The sequence below is a fragment of the Enoplosus armatus genome, chromosome 12 (genome assembly GCF_043641665.1).
Source record: "Enoplosus armatus isolate fEnoArm2 chromosome 12, fEnoArm2.hap1, whole genome shotgun sequence".
Classification (NCBI taxonomy): domain Eukaryota; kingdom Metazoa; phylum Chordata; class Actinopteri; order Centrarchiformes; family Enoplosidae; genus Enoplosus; species Enoplosus armatus.
The window spans coordinates 2171624-2194138 of NC_092191.1; the positions used below are offsets into that span (position 1 = coordinate 2171624).

Below are 22515 nucleotides of genomic sequence, written 5' to 3' on the forward strand. Positions count from 1 at the left end.
GAAGTTGCAGAATAAGTATTCTCTAAATGTAGGACTGAGTTACATGTTGAGTTTTATTGGACCTGTTTTTCCTGCTCAGTGCCTAAAGGTTCAGATACAGCTCAAAGTGGAATTTCGAGGTAGCATTGCAGACAAAATCAATGGAACGATGCACAAAGAGGCCAAGAGGTTGAAATTCGCCCAAGGTGACACAAGTTGAGGCGAAGACGAGTCGGCTCAAGTTAAAAATCCTTTAGCAAAGAATTCTCCTGTTGTACTTCATGAATGTACTCAAGAAAGTGTAAAAGGTCATCCGACCTGAAGGAATATAAGTTAAACAACTGTCTAAACTCTGAGGAAGATGTCCAACAACACTGCAAAGTCTCCCCAGCAGTCAATGAATAAACTAAGAAACGGAAGCTACAAGAACTTGCTTTGCATCGTGTCTGAATAAATGTGATTTCCCTGCAGTGTTTCCGCTTCCATCTACTTGAGATCAAATTCGGTTTGTCCACAAATGTGGCTTTTTATGTCCAGCTCAGTAACCCAGCCTCGCATGCGTTTCTTTTTCCTGTTTGTGCAGGCCAACAAGAACCTCGACATGTCCATCAATGCCTCGAACAACTTCAACCTCAACATCACTTGGTCCTTAAGCTCAACAGGTAGAGAACATGTTCACTTATTTATACCTGTCTTAAAAATCACTTTGGTTTGATGTTGGTTTCTCCACCTATTCGAAGTAGTCAATAACCAGCGTGCAGCCACACAGGTGATTCTGGCTGATTAGGCCTTTTCTCAGGAATGCGTGTGAATACAGATTGTGTTTGATTAACATTAGGACTGCAACTAATGAATTATTGAGTAACAGTCAATTATTTATCCCCAAAAATGTCAGAAAATGCCCACAACAGTCTTGAAGTTGTGCGTTTTGTCTGATCAACAGTCCAAAACCCAAAGATCTTTAGTTTACTATCACATAAGACGAAGAAAAGCAACAAATCCTCAAAACCGAGAAGCTGGTATTTTGTAATGTTCAGCACTTTTACTTATTAAATGACTAAAAGAATGAATCTATTATCAAAGTAGTTGACAATTAATGTTATGTCAGTTAATTGATTCATCGACATCCACCTAAAGTGCAACACACACACCGGCCACATCACGGGGGGGGGGTCAGTAGTCATCAGTAGCTGGGATGTGACAGTCATATCACTATGCATCTTCTGCAGGTGTGTGAGTTTACATAGAAAGCACCTGAGCTGAGGTCTAATCAGCCAGAATAACTGAAAACACCTGTGGGGGTCTACAGGGCCTTTACTTTGATAAAATAAAATACTATTACTATAAATAATACCTATAATTAGATAAACTTAAAATGATGCTTCCTCCATCATTTCAATCATTTCGGTGCTGAATTAGAAGAGTGGCCAAAACATCTAATATTCGGACATATTACATCTAAATAATGGTTAATAAGGAGCATATAATGTAGGTAAAACAGGCCATTCGTCTTTATAACAGGACTTTTGTCCGACATTCCAGTGCTGTCTAATGAAACAAAGTGAGCTGAATTTGAATGTGATACAGCGTTTGATTGTTTAGTCTCTCAGGCTCGGTCATTTAGCTGTCTGTCTGATATCCCACAGTCGGTGTCTTTCATTGGTGGCCAAGTGTCCTCAAGTAAAATGGTCAGATCCGCTTCCTGCTGGCCTCTTGGTGATTCCCCCTTTGACAAAACACATCAGAAGCTGTTTTGAATTTTGGCATTAGGGCGTTTTATACATTTTCCCTCCTGATTTCAATTAAGATAAAAGCACTCTGCTTTCACACTCGCAGTGTCTTGGGGCCCAGAGCCTCTTCGGTTTGGGACTGTGGGCCGTGTGTGTGTGTGATTGTATGCAGACTATTACAGAGTGTTTAATGGCCCTGATAAAGCAGGAGGTGGAAATATTTTATTCACAAAGTCTGAAAAACTCAGCCATTAACACAAAACTGCTGATAATGCGCTGAAGGATACTGAAATCGGAGCACTTCAGCACGGAGAGAAATTTACAGGCTCGCTCTGAATTACTGCGAGGTGTCATGAAAATAATTTGCCTGCTTGAGATTAAAAGGCACGCCTTGACATTTTAAAATCTAGACTGTTTTCACTCCACCTGCTCGTTTACCACTTCCTGTGTGAAAATATCTCGCACTGAAAGCAGCTCAGCTGATGGGTTTCATTGTGTCGGTCTCATGCGGCTGCAGAGTTTTAAACTGAAAAGTTGTTCTCGTTGCTCTTGTGTTTGCTTCCACAAGGTGACAAGGAAGTGAAATTTTAATCTGATTTGTCCCAATGTTCCTTCCAAGTCCCACCTGGACTGGCCTTTTGTTGTTTCCATCCTAACCCATCCTAAACTCATGTTTTTGGCTTAAAACATGGTCAAACTGCTGATACCAGCCCGAAAATGGCCTTATTCAACAAAGATGGGGCGCTGGGAATTAAAATGAGCCTCAGACACGAGAATGCATCTCATGTATAGTGTATCACAGTGGAAGACAACTCTGCTCCTCACAAGGCCACAACAACATGCTGATGTAAAAATATGCTTTCTTCATTCTACATCTAGTTTGACATTTACAACATACTTCGGGAAAACACGGCGGTTGACGTTCCTGATCCCTGAAGTCTGCCTCTGGGCACATGCAGGTCCTAAAAGACTGCACGTCATGACCCTGATTACCAAATCTAACATGGAGACCATCTCAAGTGACGTAAACATCATGTTGTCTGATCATGGTTTGTTCTGCTGTATTTCTCTCCTCTCTCCTCTCCGTCTGTCACAGCTGGCACCATCTCCGGCGAAGAGATGCCCATCATAGCGAGGACCAACATCAAGGAGCACCGGGACAGTTTCTCCTGTGAGAAGTTCAACTTCAGACTTCACCACAACATCACCTTCTACGTCTATGTGTCCAACTTCAGCTGGCCAATCAAGATCCAGGTTAGAGGAGTCGGGGGGGGGGGGGGGGGTAGAGAGTATAGAAAGAAATGGGCTGGCTATAAAGACTATTGATACTAATACTAATGATTATTTACGTTATCGATTCATTTAAGCATTGATTATCTCTGTTATCTAGAACAGTGAAAAATGTCTGTCACAAGTACCCAGAGCCAAAGGCAACATCTTCAAATGAGAATCAGCAATCAAAGCTATTTAATTTATAGTCGTATAAAACAGAAAAAAGTATCAAAACCTCACACTGAGAAGTTGGAAACATTGCCGATAAACAAATGGATTCATCCAGTTTATCGATTTATTGTTCCAGTGCTACAGGCAACAAGTGTGTAAACACCTCCACAATCAGGGGTGAGGGTGATGATAATTGTGGTGCTGGTGGTGCTGCTGCTGATGATGATGATGATGATGAAAAATTCAGAGATTTACAGGAAGGAAAACACTGGAACTAGAGGGAGGTTGCCTCTCTGATTTACCTTCACCAGTCCCAGACAGAAAAAGACTGTTCATTGTGTCATAAGATGAATAATACATTTTATTTATTTAGTCTTTCACAAAATTGATTATACATTTTATTTGTTTAGTCTTTCGTAGCTATGATTGTAAATGCAGTTCAGTTCACTGCAAGTGCTCTCTATTAAATTACGTTTGTCTTTAATTTGTTTATTATTTCGGTGCCCACTATAAATCAATCTTCTTTTGGGAATAAGAAAGTTGCTCAAGTAATCAGTGAATAATGAAATACAAGATGCACGTCTGCTCACTATGATAGTATATTAGACTGACACATACACTCAGACACACACATGATGTAGTTACTCAAACTTTGTGTTTGACAAGCATCAGTTTCCAATAAACTGATGTTTGTCAAAGTAATATTTCTTGTAATTGCTGAGGGAATATACTGAAATTCTTTCCCATGTTTTTGAATATCATTCACAAAATGTCCCGTCTACAAGTTGTACAGAACCGTATAGAAGTTAAAAACATATTTTCTTTTTTCAAGATGTAGTTTATTCCTTTTAATCATGTAAGTTCAGAGGTTTAGGTGTTAAAATGATTAAAGTTTAATATAACCTTTATCGACATGTCGTGATCTGCAGAAACAAACAACAGCTGTTATATTAAATCTCCTTCCTAAATACGTCGGTTAAGATGTTTGGATGAACAAGGTAAAGCACAAAGTATGGTTACCATCACCAGCGTCATCATCTCCAGTTTTCCGGAGCTGTCTCTGCAAAACATATAGCCTTGACAGGACATTGAGCATAAACTATTCTGAAAAGTGTTTGGCAAATCTGCTATCACATTTAATGATCTGTGAGTTTTGCAGTGTCTCTCCATCAATTATGCAGCACTGGATTAAATCTCCAGGCGGCAGCCACGCACACTAAATATTCACGCTCCTGCCTTATGATCCATTAAATTGAAGTAGACTTTTAGCGGTGATATTTTAAGATGACTGTCATGCAGCGTGCGGGGTGTGTGCTGATGGATGGAGTCAAGAAGTGACTGGAGAGTGAAGACAGGCTGATGTTGAGACTACCGCACAGTCACAATGTCCAGTGTTGAGAAAATGGAGACTGCCTAATTGATAGAGTGAGTGGGAAGGACATCAGGTCTGGAGACAGATAAAGACATAAAGCAGAGGATGGATGGATGGATGGATGGATGGATGGATGGATGGATGGATGGATGGATGGATGGATGGATGGATGGATGGATGGATGGATGGATGGATGGATGGATGGATGGATGGATGGATGGATGGATGGATGGATGGATGGATGGATGGATGGATGGATGGATGGATGGATGGATGGATGGATGGATGGATGGATGGATGGATGGATGGATGGATGGATGGATGGATGGATGGATGGATGGATGGATGGATGGATGGATGGATGGATGGATGGATGGATGGATGGATGGATGGATGGATGGATGGATGGATGGATGGATGGATGGATGGATGGATGGATGGATGGATGGATGGATGGATGGATGGATGGATGGATGGATGGATGGATGGATGGATGGATGGATGGATGGATGGATGGATGGATGGATGGATGGATGGATGGATGGATGGATGGATGGATGGATGGATGGATGGATGGATGGATGGATGGATGGATGGATGGATGGATGGATGGATGGATGGATGGATGGATGGATGGATGGATGGATGGATGGATGGATGGATGGATGGATGGATGGATGGATGGATGGATGGATGGATGGATGGATGGATGGATGGATGGATGGATGGATGGATGGATGGATGGATGGATGGATGGATGGATGGATGGATGGATGGATGGATGGATGGATGGATGGATGGATGGATGGATGGATGGATGGATGGATGGATGGATGGATGGATGGATGGATGGATGGATGGATGGATGGATGGATGGATGGATGGATGGATGGATGGATGGATGGATGGATGGATGGATGGATGGATGACAGTAGCTGGTAGGTTTCTTAAGCATTCAGGTAACACTTAAAGGGAAAATACAGAATTAAAATAATCTTGGAGACATGAAGCTATCCGTTACTGTAACTGTTATTTTGAACAAATCCAAAAAATATAAATACCCCCACTGTCTACCCCCCAGCAGTTCTGCCACTGATCATGTGTTGAGGCTCTACTGGGCAGCAAGGGATTAGCTTGTATGCAACAATTAACTTAGTAAAATGTTGCCACAGTTTTTTCCAAACAGATGTAATGTATTAAAGCTCACCACGTGATTTGAGTAGGAAACTTAATCCCAATCATCTTTATTATCACAGTCGTGAATATGAATATTGGCGTTTATTGCCGAGTGTCCTGCACCTCGTTATGGGTCATTTGTCCATCGATCGCTCCCCTCATATGCATTTCCCATTAATGCTGCATTATCAGAGCTCCGTATATCTGCTGGTTGAAAGGCGATATGATAATTACCACGATGAGGCCTATCTCGCCGCCATGTCGGACGTGCCCGTGTGTAACACGAGAAGCACTCGGCGTCCGGTCCTCTGACCTTGGTGGCTTCCGACGCCAGAACGTGGGCGAGGATGAGAAATTGTCCTGAGAATTGGTAATGACCCCGTCTGACATATTTGATCTAATAGACCTGCGCGCACACACATATCCACATGTACACAAACACACACACACGAAGGACAAAGAGAGAACAGAGGAAGCTCCACCACCTCACAGAAACAGATCTGAACAAGAACCTGATCCCCAGAGGAAGAATCCTAATGTTTGTGCTCATTCTGTGACATTTACCATCAGCCTAAAATTAACTGTTCATGAGAAATGCCAAAATCTAAAAGACTTAAAGACAGGTTACCGTGAAATTGCTGAGAAGACAAAATCATTTCTTCTGTCCAACACGTATTGTGTTATTGTGGGGTGTAGTGAACATTGCAGCCGCTAGCAAGGAAATCTGTCTTTGATGTGGCTCACTTGTAGTTAAAACTACACGGTGCACATATATAATAATATAATAAATAATAAACTATAATAATACCTGACACTGCTGGAGAATCTACTCTTGTCGTATCAGAGATAACACTGAAAGTACAACTTGCTTACTCACAGAATCTTACTGACCCTTCAGCTGTGCATGTGTGAAAGTCTGGCAGCCATGTGTTAACACCAGATCTGATGTTATTGTTTGTGGCAGTGAAACACAAACACACACACTGACACACAGACTCCACGCGGTCTGGATGTCAGGTCCTCCTCTAACTCATAGGGACCCCGGGGCTACCTGCACCGCAGGCCTCTGCTGGACTGAAGTCTGTCGTTGACTCAGGGCACAGCCTCACTGATGGCACATGTATCCCTCTCTCACTTTCCTTCTATATTTGTCTCCTTTCTCTTACTCTGTGATGTGAATTCATGTCTTTAACAAAGAACAAAGATGTCACCAACATTTGCCCCTCAAGCTGAAGTATTTAGACACATGCGACCTGGTTGTGGTTTATGTTGGTGATTGGCTAAAGCACAATTACGTGTCCACTAGGGATGTTAATAATTAACCGTTTTTTGAGAATTTTGACCGATTTAATACGTTCAGTTAAACAACATATTATTAATAGCCACGATGTTGCTCCTGAGAGACGACTACAGCACCCCTCATCAAGCTAATGACCCGGAGGCAGAGGTGGACACCTGTATGAGAGACAATCCCCCCTCATTGGATACTGCTGACTAGTGGAAAAGTATCCAGAGGCTGGCCTCTCTAGCGAGGCGCCCCGGACGTCGGTACCATCTGAGCGGGTATTCTCCACCGCGCGTCTCACAGCAGTCAGACTGCGAACCAGAAGAACCACACAGCATGTGGACACGTTGATATTTCTGAATAAAAACCAGTAGACAAGCTGTCCTCGAGTCAGGACTGAGGTAGGCCTGGCCTGTTTACTTTATTTTAGGAAAAATGCGACTACAAGTTTCGGCTGTCATTAATTAGTCTATTACAACAGTCTGGCTCCTGTTTGCTGGGCTATGTATTTAAATAAGTTATAAAATATTTTTCTACACAGGAGATCTAGGCTGTTATGCCTACTAAATGTTCTATACTGGGTGAAAATAGTCCTCACTGCAAGATGTTGCCTAGCTTTGATTTGTCCTTAGAAAGGTAGAAATCCATGAAAACACACACAAACACACACTAATGTGACCTGTGAGTGTTTCCCTGACGGCGTCCTGAAGTCAGGGGGGAGCTGAGGGCTGGTTGTGAGGCAGAGGGAGGTGTTGGGATCGGTTGTTCTGCTGTAACAGATTTTGATTGGTTCTGTCACACTGACCTTGCACCTTCGTCTTCACTCTCCCGCACTCATCGTCATGACACGACATCTACCAGAATGTACCTGGTTTAAGTGTATGTAAGGGCGAGTTACAGCATCAGGATTCCTTCAGCTGTTAACACAAATACAGTCTCTAGTTTTGTTGTTCATTTATTGTAGTTTTAGAGCTTTGCTTTCATTATATATCCAACATTTTGCAAATGTTAAACATCTCATGTTTTTAGAGAAACTAGGGTAGAAAGAGGAGTATGAAATCAATAGAAATCATATGTGTACAATGATGTCAAAATAAGTGCAGATACAGATATAATTATAGATCATCCCTGTAATTTGTTCATTTCGACACCATTTGCCACAAACTAGGACTGGCCTGGATTTGTTTCTAATCAAAAAATCATGTTTTATTGATTGAGCCCACAAACATTATGGGAACATGACCCAGTTTCTCTCTTCATCTCTCTGTTTTGAAAGAACTAACTGTTAATTTAGCCAGAAGTTGTATAACTTGAGACCATAACTGTTTCTAATTTGAACATCTCTGTTTGTAATTTAGCAGAAAATCTTATCTCAACAAGAAAGGACCGTAATAACTTGAAAATAGACTGCGATGAACAGCCCTTTGTTTCTACTCTTTATGTTTCACAGACACTAAATTAAAACAGCAGGAAACAAAACACGCTTTCCTGTAAAATGGACTCGTTTCTGCTCCACATTTGTCCGCTTCCTTCGGTCTGCATCTACTCCCTCCCTCCCTGCGTCCCTCCATGCATCTCAGCCTATAGGCCAGCTGATTAAAAGCCTTCTGTCAGATGTGAGCAGACATTTTGTAGCAGACGAACTCAGGGCTGGCGTGATTGGTCGGTTGATTTAATTTGCTTTGCTGCTCGGTGCTCAGTCACTTATTTATCCTCTGCGTCTGCCATCATTTTAAATAGGATGCCTCTCTTAATCAGATATCTGACACACGCACACAGAAGCACATCTCTGATCATGGCAGTGACAAAGTGTCCTTTATTCGATTAAAACAGAAGTTGAAGCGGTTAACTGTCTGACCAACACAGAGGAGCAGCAGGGTCTATCTGATGCTCCTCACTGAGGCAGGATTATGTTCCATAGAGTGGAAGAGAAGAGGGAAAGCTGAGCGCTGCCAATTTAACGAACAGGAAGTCAGCAGCAGTCATCAGCAACATCAGGACCAATGAGGCTACTGGTGTAGGAATACATACAGGGTGTTAGGGCCTCGTCACACCAGCATTTATAACAAAATCAGTGTGTTTCAGCCAGTAAATCTGTGCAGATATTTTGCCTCGGGCTCAACACGGATGAACTTTGACCCGTAAATTTGTGCCGCTGACACTTGAGGGAAGGGAAACTTTCTCTGCTCCACAAAATATAAAAAGCATAAAGTGTTCCACTAAAGAGATCCGGTGTAATCTGCAGTCAGTCGTAAAACAGGAGTTGATGGTACAAATACGTCTCCTGAATAAACTTAAAAGTTAACTTAATGTCCAGTTAGTGACTGAGGTGGGCATTTGAGGCTGGCTAACACTAGCATGTTAGCTTGCACGCCATATTAGATCATCAACCTGCACGGAAGCCTCTTTCTGGTCTGACCAGGGACTTCTAGGTTGAATTGCAGGTCTTTAAAAAACGGTGCAGTACACCATTGTGAGTTTGGAACATGAGAAAGTGGTGAATGGATGAATGTTATAGTATAGTCAGGGGGAAGTGTCTGAAATGCGAATTCCTGGGTGTTAAATGTTCATGTGCAATTTTCTGTCATTCTACATTAGAGTGGAAAAAAAAGAATGTTATAAATGTGGTTGCAAGTCGAAAACTTTCCACTTATTCGAGTTATAATAATAACTATTATAATTATCTTTTAACTCCCCTCTCTTTGATTTGTTTCTGTCTGCGGGGTGTCTCTCGTTTGTCTCTGACTCACTCTGTATTGAGTGTTTTGTCAGAGTGGTGCTTTAACTGTGCGCTCTCTGTGCATGGACAACTGTTTTCTCTCCTACTGGACTGTTACAGTGCGTGTTTTACTGTCTCTGTGCACATATGATGTTCAGTGATGAGCCTTTGACGTATTGAGGTACGAACAGGTTATTCATTTCTCGTGAAGTGGGTGTGTGTTTGTGAATGAGCCCTACTGGTTACTTTAACAAGCTTTTTGGGGGGCCGATTATCCGATTATCCGATCTAAGCTCAACTTATACACAAGGTGAGACCGAGGTGGGGCCCGCGCAGTAAGTGGGCGTAGACTAAAAGTCTTCAGTGCTGTGCGAGTGAGGGAGGGCTGCACCAACACTAATGGATGGGATCGGACAGCTCGTTCGGGGACAGACCCTCATGTTTACTGGACTGGCACAACTTTACTGCAATCTAGCCAAATTAATTTTACGTTGTCACATGAATCATAAATGACTTTATAACATAATTTGTTTAAAATATTTGACACCCTTATGGAGTAATAATCAACACAAAATTAAATGTGATGTTACGATATTAAACAGCAATATTCTGCATGAACACGTTATTCACACTTTGAGTTCATTTGAGGAGACATTTACAAGCTTTTTTCAGAAGGCATTTTGTGATTTACAGTTATAACAGCGTCACTTGACTGATCAGAGTCAAGTTACTGATGGCGGCTGATTAGTGAGTGACTGCTGTACATGACAACATTACTCATTCCACAGTGAACAGAATTGTGGGATTACGTCGGGTTGTGTTTTCAGTGCAGTTTGAACTGCAGGCTGATGCAGAAGTGGGTCTTAAGCACCTGTTAAAAGGAGCTACATCTGTGAGCTCTCCTAACAAGTGCACACATATGGCAGAGCTGGACTCATTTGCATACCATGTAGGTGGAGGCGGCACTTGGCAACTGCCTCACTTTGGCCATTAGGTCCTCATGAATATGCAAATGCAGAGGAAGAGTGTGTGGTAAAGACATTTCAGTCCCTGGAAAATTCTCATTTGCTGACATGCTGATGTTAACATGTGTGTCTTAAACATTACTTACTGTAGGAATAAAGACAATAGATGTGAATGGTGTAGGGTACATAAAAAAAGCACTGTATAATAGAGTGCTGTGCTTTAAACCTGTTTGACAGAGAAAACACAAAGTCACAAGAAAGTCATCTGAACACATTTAATGGCTCAATCAAAACAATTTCACTTTGGACCGTTAAATTTAAAATAGTTTGATTTTTGATCTTGTACTAAAATATTTGGATATTCTTCAGATATTGGGTCTTAAACACAAGGTTGTGTTTTGCAATGAAATCCCTCGGTGAAGGCATGTTGCTGCCTTCAATAACAGAAGTGAGGGGGGAAATTAACTAATAATAATAATTTAGTGTTTCAAGGTTGGGAGTTGTTCATTTTAGAGAATGAATGACCAAGATGAGGGAAGTATATGCATATATTGAGCAATTTGTAATTGAAACACACAAATTACAGATTTGACGGATGGTTTGACATAAAACGTCATCATCATTGTGTCAGAAAAGAGGGTGAACTTGTGTGAAATCACAAACTATGAGTGTCTGTCAGTGTTGTCCCAGTGATGAACTGGTTTTCCAGGTTCGTCTTCCTGCCGTCCACCCAGTGTACGTGAGCAGGCTGCAGTCCTGATCAGGAGTAAATGAAGCGAGCCGTCATCCTCTCACCACCTCCCAGTCCTCCATTCATCTTCTCCCTCAGCTTCTCCTCTCTTTCATCTCTTTTTCACCTGTCTCACACTTTCCCGGCCTGCGTTGCTCTCCTTTTTATTGATTAGCCAAATACTTCCTTTCGCTCCGGGTTTTAACAAGCAGCCCTCGGTTCAGGGTTAGGGAAATAAAAGGCAGCCCACTGCTGTCACAGCTCGTGAGCTTGTTCCCCGAGGGGCACCGTAGGCCCTCAGTAATGACTGGACTGTAGAAGCGGGGTCCTTGGAGTCCTCTTTACGTCGTTCCTGTTCCTCTTATCTCTTACCTCCGTCTCCTCCCTCAGTCCCTTTCTCTTCCTCTCACACTCTCTCCTGTGGTAATTGCAGTTTTGGCTTTAAGATTAAAAAAATATTCCCTCCGAACAGTGAGTTGACCCCTGATCTCAAAACAATTATATTCTATAGAAAAGGCATACAGCTGCTGTTTGTTTGTGTTTGTGCCGTAATCTGTAGGTTATTTCAGTCTTTATTTGTCTGCGCGTTAGAGAATTCCCATCTGTGATCATTTTTCTGACTCTTTCTTCCCTGCAGTATTTCCTCTAGTTGCCTACATTTATCTGTTTAACATTGCAGTCATTTAAATCTTGGAGGTGAATATACTGAAGGACATTTCAATCAGAGAGATCAGGATACATACGGCAAACAGCCATGAGACGGTTTCAGGAAAGTGTCCAACATCAATATGCTGAAGAACTAAGTCTTAGAAACCTTCTTAAACTTAAGATGTGTTTCCTTAAAGTATCGGAGCTTAAAACTTAAATAGAAATAGCCATAGATCAACTAGTGCCTCCTACCCATTCAGAGAAATCTAAAGGTGCTTCCACAAACTTTGTCAAACTTTTTGAGCTCCTCATCATGACATTCTGTGACACCAGTAACTTTTGGCTGCCTAACAGGTGATTCGAGAGACCCTTTGACTTGTTACACAAGCCAACAGGAACTCCTGCAGGCTAAACTCAACCAACTTAGGGCTGATTAACTCCAAAAACAGACTTGTTGACCCTCGTTAGCTTAGCAACATGGCCATAATCCATATTTTTTATAATAAAAATATGTCAAATTATCAACTGTTTCTGCAGCTCCCCATTGACTAAACAGAACTTTATAGTGAGTTCAGCTCATAGTTCAGCTGTACAGCCGCAACTTTACTCTAAAAACCCACTGAACACTACTCGCTCACCACCAAACGTTAATCATTGACTAACTGAGCTGAACATAGTGGAGCATTTTACAGCTAAAGAAGACACTTCCCTCAGGAGTTGGTAGAGACCGGAGACAGAGCTAAAAGAGGGTGAATGTTGGACTTATATTGGCCAGGTGACACAAACACGACTCCAAATGAAAGATCATGCCGCTCAGTAACTGCTGGATGTGTAAATAAGCAACTGATTGCTAACAAGTTCAACATACAAACAACCCGTAAAAGCTGTTACACCCCTCCCCATTCAAAAAGAATACCTTATGTTGTGACGCTTGTCATTGTCACATATAATATGACCACACAAATGTCATTTCCAGAGAAAATGATTCTTATATTTGAGCCAATATGGTACTTAAGGGGACAGTAGTAGACTTAGATGAACAGAAACCTGGGTAATTAAATATTTTTAGATATTCATATATCAGTCCTTGCTCATGAAATTGACTATTTTATATAAACCAATTCTGTTAAGAGACAGAAGAGACATTGCATTAAATTTTTACATGTTTATGATGATAATTTGTACATTTGGCTTGCATCCTGCTTGTGTGTTTGTGTTTGTACTGGTGTCAGACCTGTGAGTTTGAGGCTCTGCAGTGGTGTGGATCAGAGAGAAGAGGGTGTGGTCTAAACTGCTTATTGATTATAGTTGTGTTTAACGACTGCAGCTGTCGTAAATTGAAATGATGGCTGTTGGCTGGAGCTGATGGGGGACTGGAAAGTGTGTGTGTGTGTGTTTGGGAGAGATAAATTAGGAGGATTGATAGAATGTGTATTAATTTACTATTTTAAGTAAAGTTCACAAGTGGTCCTCTGCGCTAGTTTGCGTCTTAACTGTTATTTGCTGCATTTGTTTTTGAATTTTCTTCCAGTATTTTGTGCATGTATGTATTTCTTCCCCTTTCCGTCTCAGTGTATGTGTGTGCATTTGTGATAAGTCTCCACATTGTCAGGGGGTTATGATGTAAATTGCTGCATTGGAAGCCCGAATGCAAAGCCAGGCTCTTTTCTCCCTGATGCCTGTATTAATGCTGCATCCCTCTGGACCAAAATCAGCTTTTCTGCAGGTTTTTCACTGTCAGGCCATTTTACCTGCTGCACAAATGCCGGTAAACCTCTTAAGCCCATTCTGCCCCATTTCTTTCTCTCTTCCCCTCCCAACTGGTCTCTGTGGATTCGCCAAAGACAAAGACACAGCCTTTCCGGCAATTAGGGCCTTTTAAAGGTATCCCCATGTCGAACATGCTTGAAATATATTGCTGTCAGATGTATTGTGATGCCTGTGATCAGTGCTTTTATACTTTATAGTCCCTGTTAGCTGCAGTGCTGCTCAGGGTTTTACAGATTTTAAAAGTAGATCTTTGGCAGTCCACCTGTCATGAGGATCAGATGATGTCACATGCTAATTTGCACATCGGTGGCCTCAGCTGTAGCGCTTTCACGTTGTCTTAAAGTTTTATAAAGGAAAATGAATAAAAGAGTTTGAGTCTGCCTGACAGGGTTGATTTCTTATGAAACAACTCACCGAGAATCATTTGAAGACATCTAAAGTTAAATCGCAGTCTTATTATTAGGAACTTATTAGATCCTGAACTTAGTTTTCACACTAAAGACAAAGACTTGACACTGACAGCCGAGTAAACAACAAAGTGTTACAACGGATGTCCTCATCCACAGTAATCTGGAGGCTGAAGTCAATGTCATCCAATGTCAGCTTCTGTTCTAACAGAGTGAAGTATAAGCAGTATAGTTTCCATTATGAAAAGAATGAATGTACATAACTTCTTATTATGTATATTGTATGTTATTTGTTTTCCCATTCCCTTTAGGGCAACACACACCAGACTCTTAGTTTTCAACAAGAGGCGTTCTGGCAGGTTGACACACACCCGTCTGTCCTATTTCAATGTTGACGCACGTCAATGCTCCAGAAGAGCAGTCATTTTAACTCATCTGCTCCCCACATTGGCACAACTGGCCTATGGTACGCTACGTGTAGCGGTCATGTGTGTTGCACTTGAGTTTCATCAGCGAAAAACAACCAACTCAGCTCACGACCAGCCAGTAGGATGTCTGTGACTGATTAACTCAGTACTCTAGCTGCCCACCCGTGAACACGGCTGTTTTTGTAGAAACATCTAACGAAGCTGGAGGTTCCATTTTTGGGAATTGACGTTGGGTCTCTGTAGTGGTGCCAAGAATTGTGGCATCTGTGCACCCCAGTATTTGAGCGTTTCTTGAATAGAATTGGTTAACAAGTTGTCTTTGGTCCACTGTTGGTTGTGGCCATTACATCATACTGCCAGGCTTAGCTGTGTCCTAGAATTACCTTGTTCTGCTGTGTGCCTCTATCTCAGAATGCACATCCTCCTTCAACTGTCTAGAAAGAAGACATCAGGAGGCTGTGAGAAAACTCTGTTTTGTTCCTACAGGGCAGATAAGTGAATGGAAAATCAATTATGCCTGTAATAAATAATCCTCTTAACATGGGGGAGTTTAAACATGGACAGGAATGGCTTTTCAGGAGGTTTTCATAGCTGAGGGCCAAAACTTTGCTCTGAAGCAGCCGGATGCATCTCTCATACTGAGACACACAAAAACAGGCGCACACACAGCAAACACACACACAGCTGTTGATGGAGACAGATTGCAGTTATACTTTGAGGGATGAGATAAGGTGAGAGGTGAGGAATAGTTTTTAAAGTGATGTGTGAGCAATGTGTGGGTGTGTTTGCTGATGAAACAAGTGGAAATATGTTTAACGCAATTTCTTTTAATGGTGCAACATACAGTATGATGTGCATCGTTTGAACATTTATAGAACAATGCTTGTTATGACTTTTGTTCTATATTTCCCTTTTCATTAGTCGACGTGGAAAACATACGTTCCATCTAAAGGTTCAGTTCACCCAAATCTTAAAAAGACATATTATCTTAGCACCGGTGGCATTTATTCATGCAGATAGTTTTGGTTTCATTTTGAGAAATCGGTCTCTGGGGTTTCTGCCTGAGCCACGATGCAATTGAGAGTAATGGAGCATCTCCTCTTCAAGAAAGAGAAACGACAATGAGTCAGAAAGTAACAACACAAACTAACAACAAATGTGTTCAGAAATGTTATTTATATAGTGTCAAATCATAACAGAAGATATCTCGGAGCACTTTTCATATAGAGCAGGTCTACACCGTACTCTTTATTGTATTATTATACACATGAAAGCACACAAGCAGCTGTGGTGACTCACTGTAAACTACTTTGGGAACTACCAATAATGTCTGCGGATCATCCCAAGTGACGGGATGCTGTTTCTGGAAAGTCAAGTTTCTATTAAGTTTTTCAAACGTCGTTTTCAGAAGCAAAAACAAAATTGCACTCACCTCTATTGTATTTGGGGGGGGGGGGGGGCAGATGATTCAGAGGCAGATATCTGAAAACATCTGCATGACTAAATACCACCAGGACAAAATGGCCAAATTAAGTTTCTCTTTTGTAATTTGGGTGAATTGACCCTTTAAAATAATCCCACAGGACGTCTGAGTCAACATGTATCACATCTGTGACTCAGGACAGCAGAGGGCCACACACTGCAGCAGCGTCCCAGCACAGAAAGCATGATGATGGACGGTGCAGTCGGTGGATTTAGTGGTGCTGTAGTATCCAGCAGGTTTGTCGGAGTTCAATTGAACAAAGTGCTGCAGGATACTGGAGAGCACAAAGGGCCAGAAACCTTTTCTCACAGGCTAATCTTATAATAACCTACAAACCATACGGGTGGTGGCTTGCATTGTATTCTTAGTGTGTGTGTGTGTCAGACGAGGAGATAGAGAACATGTGAGAATGTATTTGGCAGAAATAAAATTGGTGGCCTTATGTAAGAGGTCTGAACATTGGCCTCAGGTAAGAAAGATGTTCATCCACAGTTACTGCATCAGTTTCACATGATGCTCTATAACACATGTTGGGGGAAGGCAAGGTTACATAAGGGCTCACTAAACTTTGTGGACTGTGATTTGGTTGCTTTGTACGAAACCGTATCTACACTACAGATATAGAATATATTAGTTAAACTAGTTTAGTTTTGGTCCCGTATAATGTTTGTTGCGTGGAAGTAGATGGAGTTACATAATTGAGTACATAGACCGAGAGCTAGCGCTGACACAAGAAAGGTTTAAAAGAAAAAAAAGGTGATTTAGGTCGGCCTGAACTGGAGGTTTGTTTGTGTAACTTTGTACAACTTGTATGTGATTTTGATTCTGTATTTAAATGATGATAGAGATTTAAAGGAAGAAAGAACAGAGCACTGAGACACTGTCACGCATACACAAAAGATAAATCAATGAATCCATTTTAAATGAGTGTTTTCTACTTTTGATGACATCATGTTTGGCTCTGGGACATTGCGTTGGGTATTTTTCATGTTTGAGGTATTTTCATATGCAGAAATGTTAGAAATGAAACAGTTTTATTACTGTGTTCATAAACATGGTGCGTTCTTTTTGTTTGTTTTTACATTTTGGGCCACATGTTTTAACTTTGCAGTGTGTGTTAACTGTCTGGATTTGCACTGATAGAGTGACAGTGTCTTTTCCTCTCTGGTCTTTCCTTTTCCTACAGATTGCTTTCTCTCAGCACAACAGCATCATGGACCTGGTGCAGTTCTTTGTCACCTTCTTCAGGTAAGTTTTTCCTCACTGTCTATTTACTGTATCTACTGTCTTTGCTGCAGAGCGTCCAGCTGCTCCTCACAGGGCTTTGCTGCTCAGTGGTTCAGTTCCCACAGGCTCTTTGCACAACTGGGTCATAACCTGAGCTCGTTGAGTTACAGTAGGTGACAGCAGCCTCAGGCAAGACACTTGACCCCCAACAGCTCTGGCAATCTTCTGCATCTGCTCAACAGCAACAAGCAGAAGTGTAACTCCTGGAGGTGAGTTGGGTGGCTGAGAAAGAACAAGGTTCCTCAATGGATTTAAAAAATGCCTCATTTTACACTGTAGAAAAAGAAAATTAGTAAAACAAATTGACAACCTTGCAGTAAACTATGATATGGTGATTTACAGGTACTGATCAGTACTACTGGGCTGGGTGAAAGGTGAAAGGTTACATCCTGAATAACTTTTATTTCAACCACATTTCAGGCACTGTATTTCAACACGTACCTCTGACCTGATTTACACTGAAATATAGTCATGTGTGTGTGTATAGAGTGAACAAGTAATGCATTGTCAGTAAGGTCATGAGAATTTCATACTTACATTTACTTGCACATTTTTTCTTCCTATTCGCTCACTTGGATCAAAGAATATATATTTGAATCTCATCTCACTAAACTGGACATGTCGAAATTATAACTGATATTTGCTTCCGCTACATGTTGTCACTAACATAAAGCCAGTGGGGTAACATTTGTCATTAAAATTAGTAGTAAATCAAATTTAAACTAAAACAGACTGTTCAGACAAAACGGCGAGATTGCATCTGAAGTTAGTAGAAAGACGTGATTAACACCAGGGCAGTGCAGCCTGATGTGAAGATGCATCTTCAACTTCACTCTCAACGTGTAGCTCTATGAATCCTCATGAATGTACGCAGGCAGAGTGAAGAAAGAGAGAGAACTGGAGGGAAATAACAGAAAGCAGCTGCCACACAAACGCACACAGACCCCCACACGCACGATTGGTACATCTGTTGCTAGCTAGCTTAGAGCTAACATCTGTACAGTTAGCACATGGACTGTTCAGGGCACGTTGTGTAATTTCTCCCCCGGATCAATAAAGTATTTCTGATTCTGAAACTGTCTGGTGGTCAAACTCATGACGTGAGGCATTAATTCTCTTCACTTTCTGTCTAAACACACCTCGAAAAGTGAAACTCCAGACAAACTTAACGTAGTCGAGCATTTAGAGAAGCAGCTGAGGTTAGAGCGTGTTATCTTAGTTATTCAGGATATTCCACAGAGCTCACTGTGGACCCAGTTTACAGATCAGTAGAAGACGAAACTTCTGCACCACTGGAACTAAATAAAGATGTTTTTTGTTATTTGGATGACCTGATCCTGGAGCTGCTTGATGTTTGTCTGTGTAATAATATTAAGGTTTAAATAGAAATACTCAAATCCTAGAAAGGATCCCCATCTCCACCACAATTTCCACACACATCAAGTCCATTAAAAACCAAACAGCCAGAGAAAGCAGTGATTTTTTATTTTTTTTGTGGGTGAGAGACGTTTATGTTGCAGCTCGTCGTGCAGACAGACAGCGGATATAATGAGAGAGTGTTTTGGGGAAGAAGTCTGCTGTCTTCAGGCAAGATTCTGCCACTCAGCATCGACACCGGACAAGTGTGTGTTTGTCAGTGTGTATGTGCACGCTGTTTCCTGTATATGTACGTATGCGTCGTCCTCACTGTGTGTCTGTGTGTGTCACTGTGCAGCCATGTGAGGGAGTGAGCCATTTTTGTGCCCACGGCCGGCTTCCGGACATCAGCGACCTTTAGGCCAGCATAGAGGAATGATGTCATCAGTAGGGGACAGCGTCAAGTTTTGCCGGGAGAGCTCAGTGTTGCCTTTGTGTGTGTGTGTGTGTTAGTCACTGCTCTGTTTATGAGCTGCTCTCTTCTGCACTGCACCAGACTCTCAGTGAGAAAAGGTTATGTGCTACAAATACAGGACTTTTTTTGTACTTGTTGTTGGTTTATTTACTGCCCTTGTTATATAATGTAATGTGCATGTTTTTTCTCTGCTGGAAAAAGGTATAAAGGTCTTTCACTTATATAATAGTAGCATTGCCATAATGGAAAACGGCTCAATGAAAAGAAAAGGTTATTAAATGTTCAAACCTGCAATAATCAGTATTTTTAATATTAAAGAATTAAACAATTCTGTGCAATCTATGTAATGGGTAGTGACAAAATCACAGATTTTGCAGCTCTACAAGGCTGGTTAGCCTCTTTTAGCTAAATGTTTTGGCTGTACGGCACATTTACTATATAGTTCAGTCTCACCTGAGGGGCAGCTGTTTTCACCAAACGTGCTCTAATAAACCCATCGTACATTACCCGCCCAGCACCAAATAGCAGACAGACAGAGTTATTAACTAGCTGGTGAAGAAAGTGGAATATCAAGCAGATAAAGAGCGATAGAGACCGATAAATGTATCGGTCAAACAGTTCAGTTCCACAAGATATCAAAGCGCTATAGAAAAGTACCTCAGTTTTTTGTTGTTTTGAAGTTTTATTTGTTCGTGTACATACAAACTGTAGGTTGTGTGAATGTCAGAGATGTGTGTGTGTGTTGGGGGGGGCGGGGGGGTAGCCTGTAGGCAGAAGGCACAATGATGAGATGCAGTCTGGCACTGGGAAGGAAGAGAAGAGGAAGGATATGCAGCAAATATAGACAGAAGTAAAGTGAGTGAAAGGAGAGACTGGAGATCGTCTGATGTTATCTGTCTGTCATCAAGCAAATATGTTTCAAGGAATCATAACTGGTCCCTAATTAATGTATATCTGCAAGCTGTTCACTGCTAACGCTGAATGTTCGTACTGAATATATTGGCAGTATGTTCACTGTCAATGTATGTCATTAGTTTTCCCACAGTATCCACTACCAGCAACTGAAGCGTGATTCATGGTTTCATAGTTACTGTATGTTTTGGCAAATAAAGGCCCTTTGTTAAAGTTGGAGAAAGAAGCATGAGAGGAAATGTGTTGACTTTTTCAATATTAACAATGCGTTTAGTAATTCAGCAAACTAGCAAAGCGCAAATATATATTCTGTAGTTGAGGTTTGCTCCCAGGTGCGTAGCTCCATTAATAACACAATTTTACAGTGAATCCAAGGGCAGAAGGTGAAAGACAAAAGCCTCAAATGCTGCAGCTAAAAGCTAAAAGCTGAGCTAACGGCATAATTTCATCGCTGCCATCGTCATTTAGTGTAAGGCTGTACGATGAATGTTAAGCACATACAATGCTGAAATGGTCCAGAGGCCGATCTTTGCCTGTATGTGTTTTATTAAATGCTTTCTTTCAGAAAATTAGGCCCAGCTGCTTAAACTTTCTACTTCCTATGTCTCCCTGATTAGCTGTGAAATCTCTTCACACAAAGATTTTGCAAAGTTTAAAACTCTCCTCCCCTCCTCTTCCTGTCTCTCTCTCTCTTCGTCCATCCTCCTCACGTATTCTTTCTCATCTCTGAGAAGCAGAGAAAAAAGGAAAATGGCCATAATTAAACAGCATTTATGTCTCCACTCTCCACAGTCTCAAATGCTAATTGGTGACACTGCAGTTCAGCTTTGTCCAATTACTCCCAGCTCCCGCTCGCTTGATTAGCAATCAGTTTCTCTCTCGCTCTTGCTCTCTCTCTTTCCCAAAACAGAGAAGCTACTCAGCCCTAAGTGGCTCATGAGACTCCCTGAACTCGCACTCTTCATTTCAAAATGACCATCCCGATCAGCGTTCACTTCCACCAGGATTCTCTGTGGGGGTTTTAGTCTGTTAGTTTAAATATATTTTATTTGTTCATACCTTTTCAGGTTCGGAGTTGCTTTATTTGTTTAAACGTATACAAAAAGCAAACCCATAGCCACTTACAGCTAAAGTTACCACTTGTTTCCTCAAGAGCAGCATGTCTCTTGAGTGTATTAAGGACTTAACCACTTGAGCACTCTACTGTGTGTTTGGACTCTTCTGCAGGTTGGTGATTATACATAAGAACTCAAATATTTTTTACAGAGCTCAAAGTCACCTTTTTTTTCCCAGCAAGCTTTACATTGTGTACCGTACCACACAGTCTGTCTTTAGACCCTCAACCCCCAAAAATACTTAAGTAAAAAGAGGAAAAATGGGAGAAAACTCAAGAAAAGCCAAAGAGAAAGAAAAAAAAATAACACTAAGTCAGAAAACACAAATAAAAAGTAGTAGAAAGAGGCAGAATTCTCACAAGTATAGCATATAAGTATAGAATATCTCACAATATAATTACAAGCGCACTCTCTGAACCCATCGGCCATCGTCGGATGACGGAGCGGGATAGCACAGAGTTGATTAAGATGTTTACACATGTAAAGTAGGCATCTGGTACACAGACAATTCACATGCTTCTCATTTGCTGAAATATCCCTCGGGGTGAACAACAGATAATGGGTTAAATGTTGACGGCGTTACAGGCAGAGACCCTGCAGCTTCTCTCCCAGGACCGCAGGCCTCAGTGTGGGCCGTCTCACTGAGAGCTGATTTGCTGGTTGTGCAGATGGAAAGCTGTTTCCGATTGTGTGCTATCTGTGGCTCATGTTCAACGAATAGCTTATTGATTTTTTTTGCTCTGCCCGCAGGGGTTCAGATGTTTCACTGTGTTCTCCTGCATGTGTGTGTGTGTGTGTGTGTGTAACATGTGCTGTGCTTTTTGTTGTTTGTTTAAACCAAGCCGCACCACACACACACACACACACTCTCGCGTGGACCCAGACTCGTTCTTACCCACATTCCCTGGTTGTTTAATCAGTTCGATTTCTATTACCTGTGGCTGAACAGTCTTAAACCTATCAAGAGGCTCAGTGGAGTGTTAACAAACCCACAGGACACTCCCAGCCTCCCCTCCTCCCCCCTCTTCCTTCTCCCTAATGCCTTGGTAATAGCAACAATTAGCCACTCCGCTCCATTGGTTAGATGGCTAAGCTCGGGCCCTATGGCCCATTAATGGGGAGCTGAGGTTATACAGGCTGAATAGGGAATCTAGGGCCTGATTGGATTTGAATCCCAGCCAGTGGAGGGTTTTTAAAAGGTACGTTTGGAGGATGGAAAATCATTGTGGGGGAGT

At 41.6% G+C, this 22515-nt stretch overlaps 1 protein-coding gene across 1 annotated transcript in view; it reads left to right on the forward strand.

The window, feature by feature from the left end:
• atrnl1a (attractin-like 1a) overlaps positions 1–22515 on the forward strand; it is a 202839-nt gene that overhangs the window by 98067 nt on the left and 82257 nt on the right. Inside the window, exons 24-26 of the mRNA XM_070916476.1 lie at positions 563–641; positions 2806–2963; positions 17322–17383. Of these exons, the coding sequence (XP_070772577.1) occupies positions 563–641; positions 2806–2963; positions 17322–17383 (299 nt within the window). The remainder of the gene's footprint in view (positions 1–562; positions 642–2805; positions 2964–17321; positions 17384–22515) is intronic.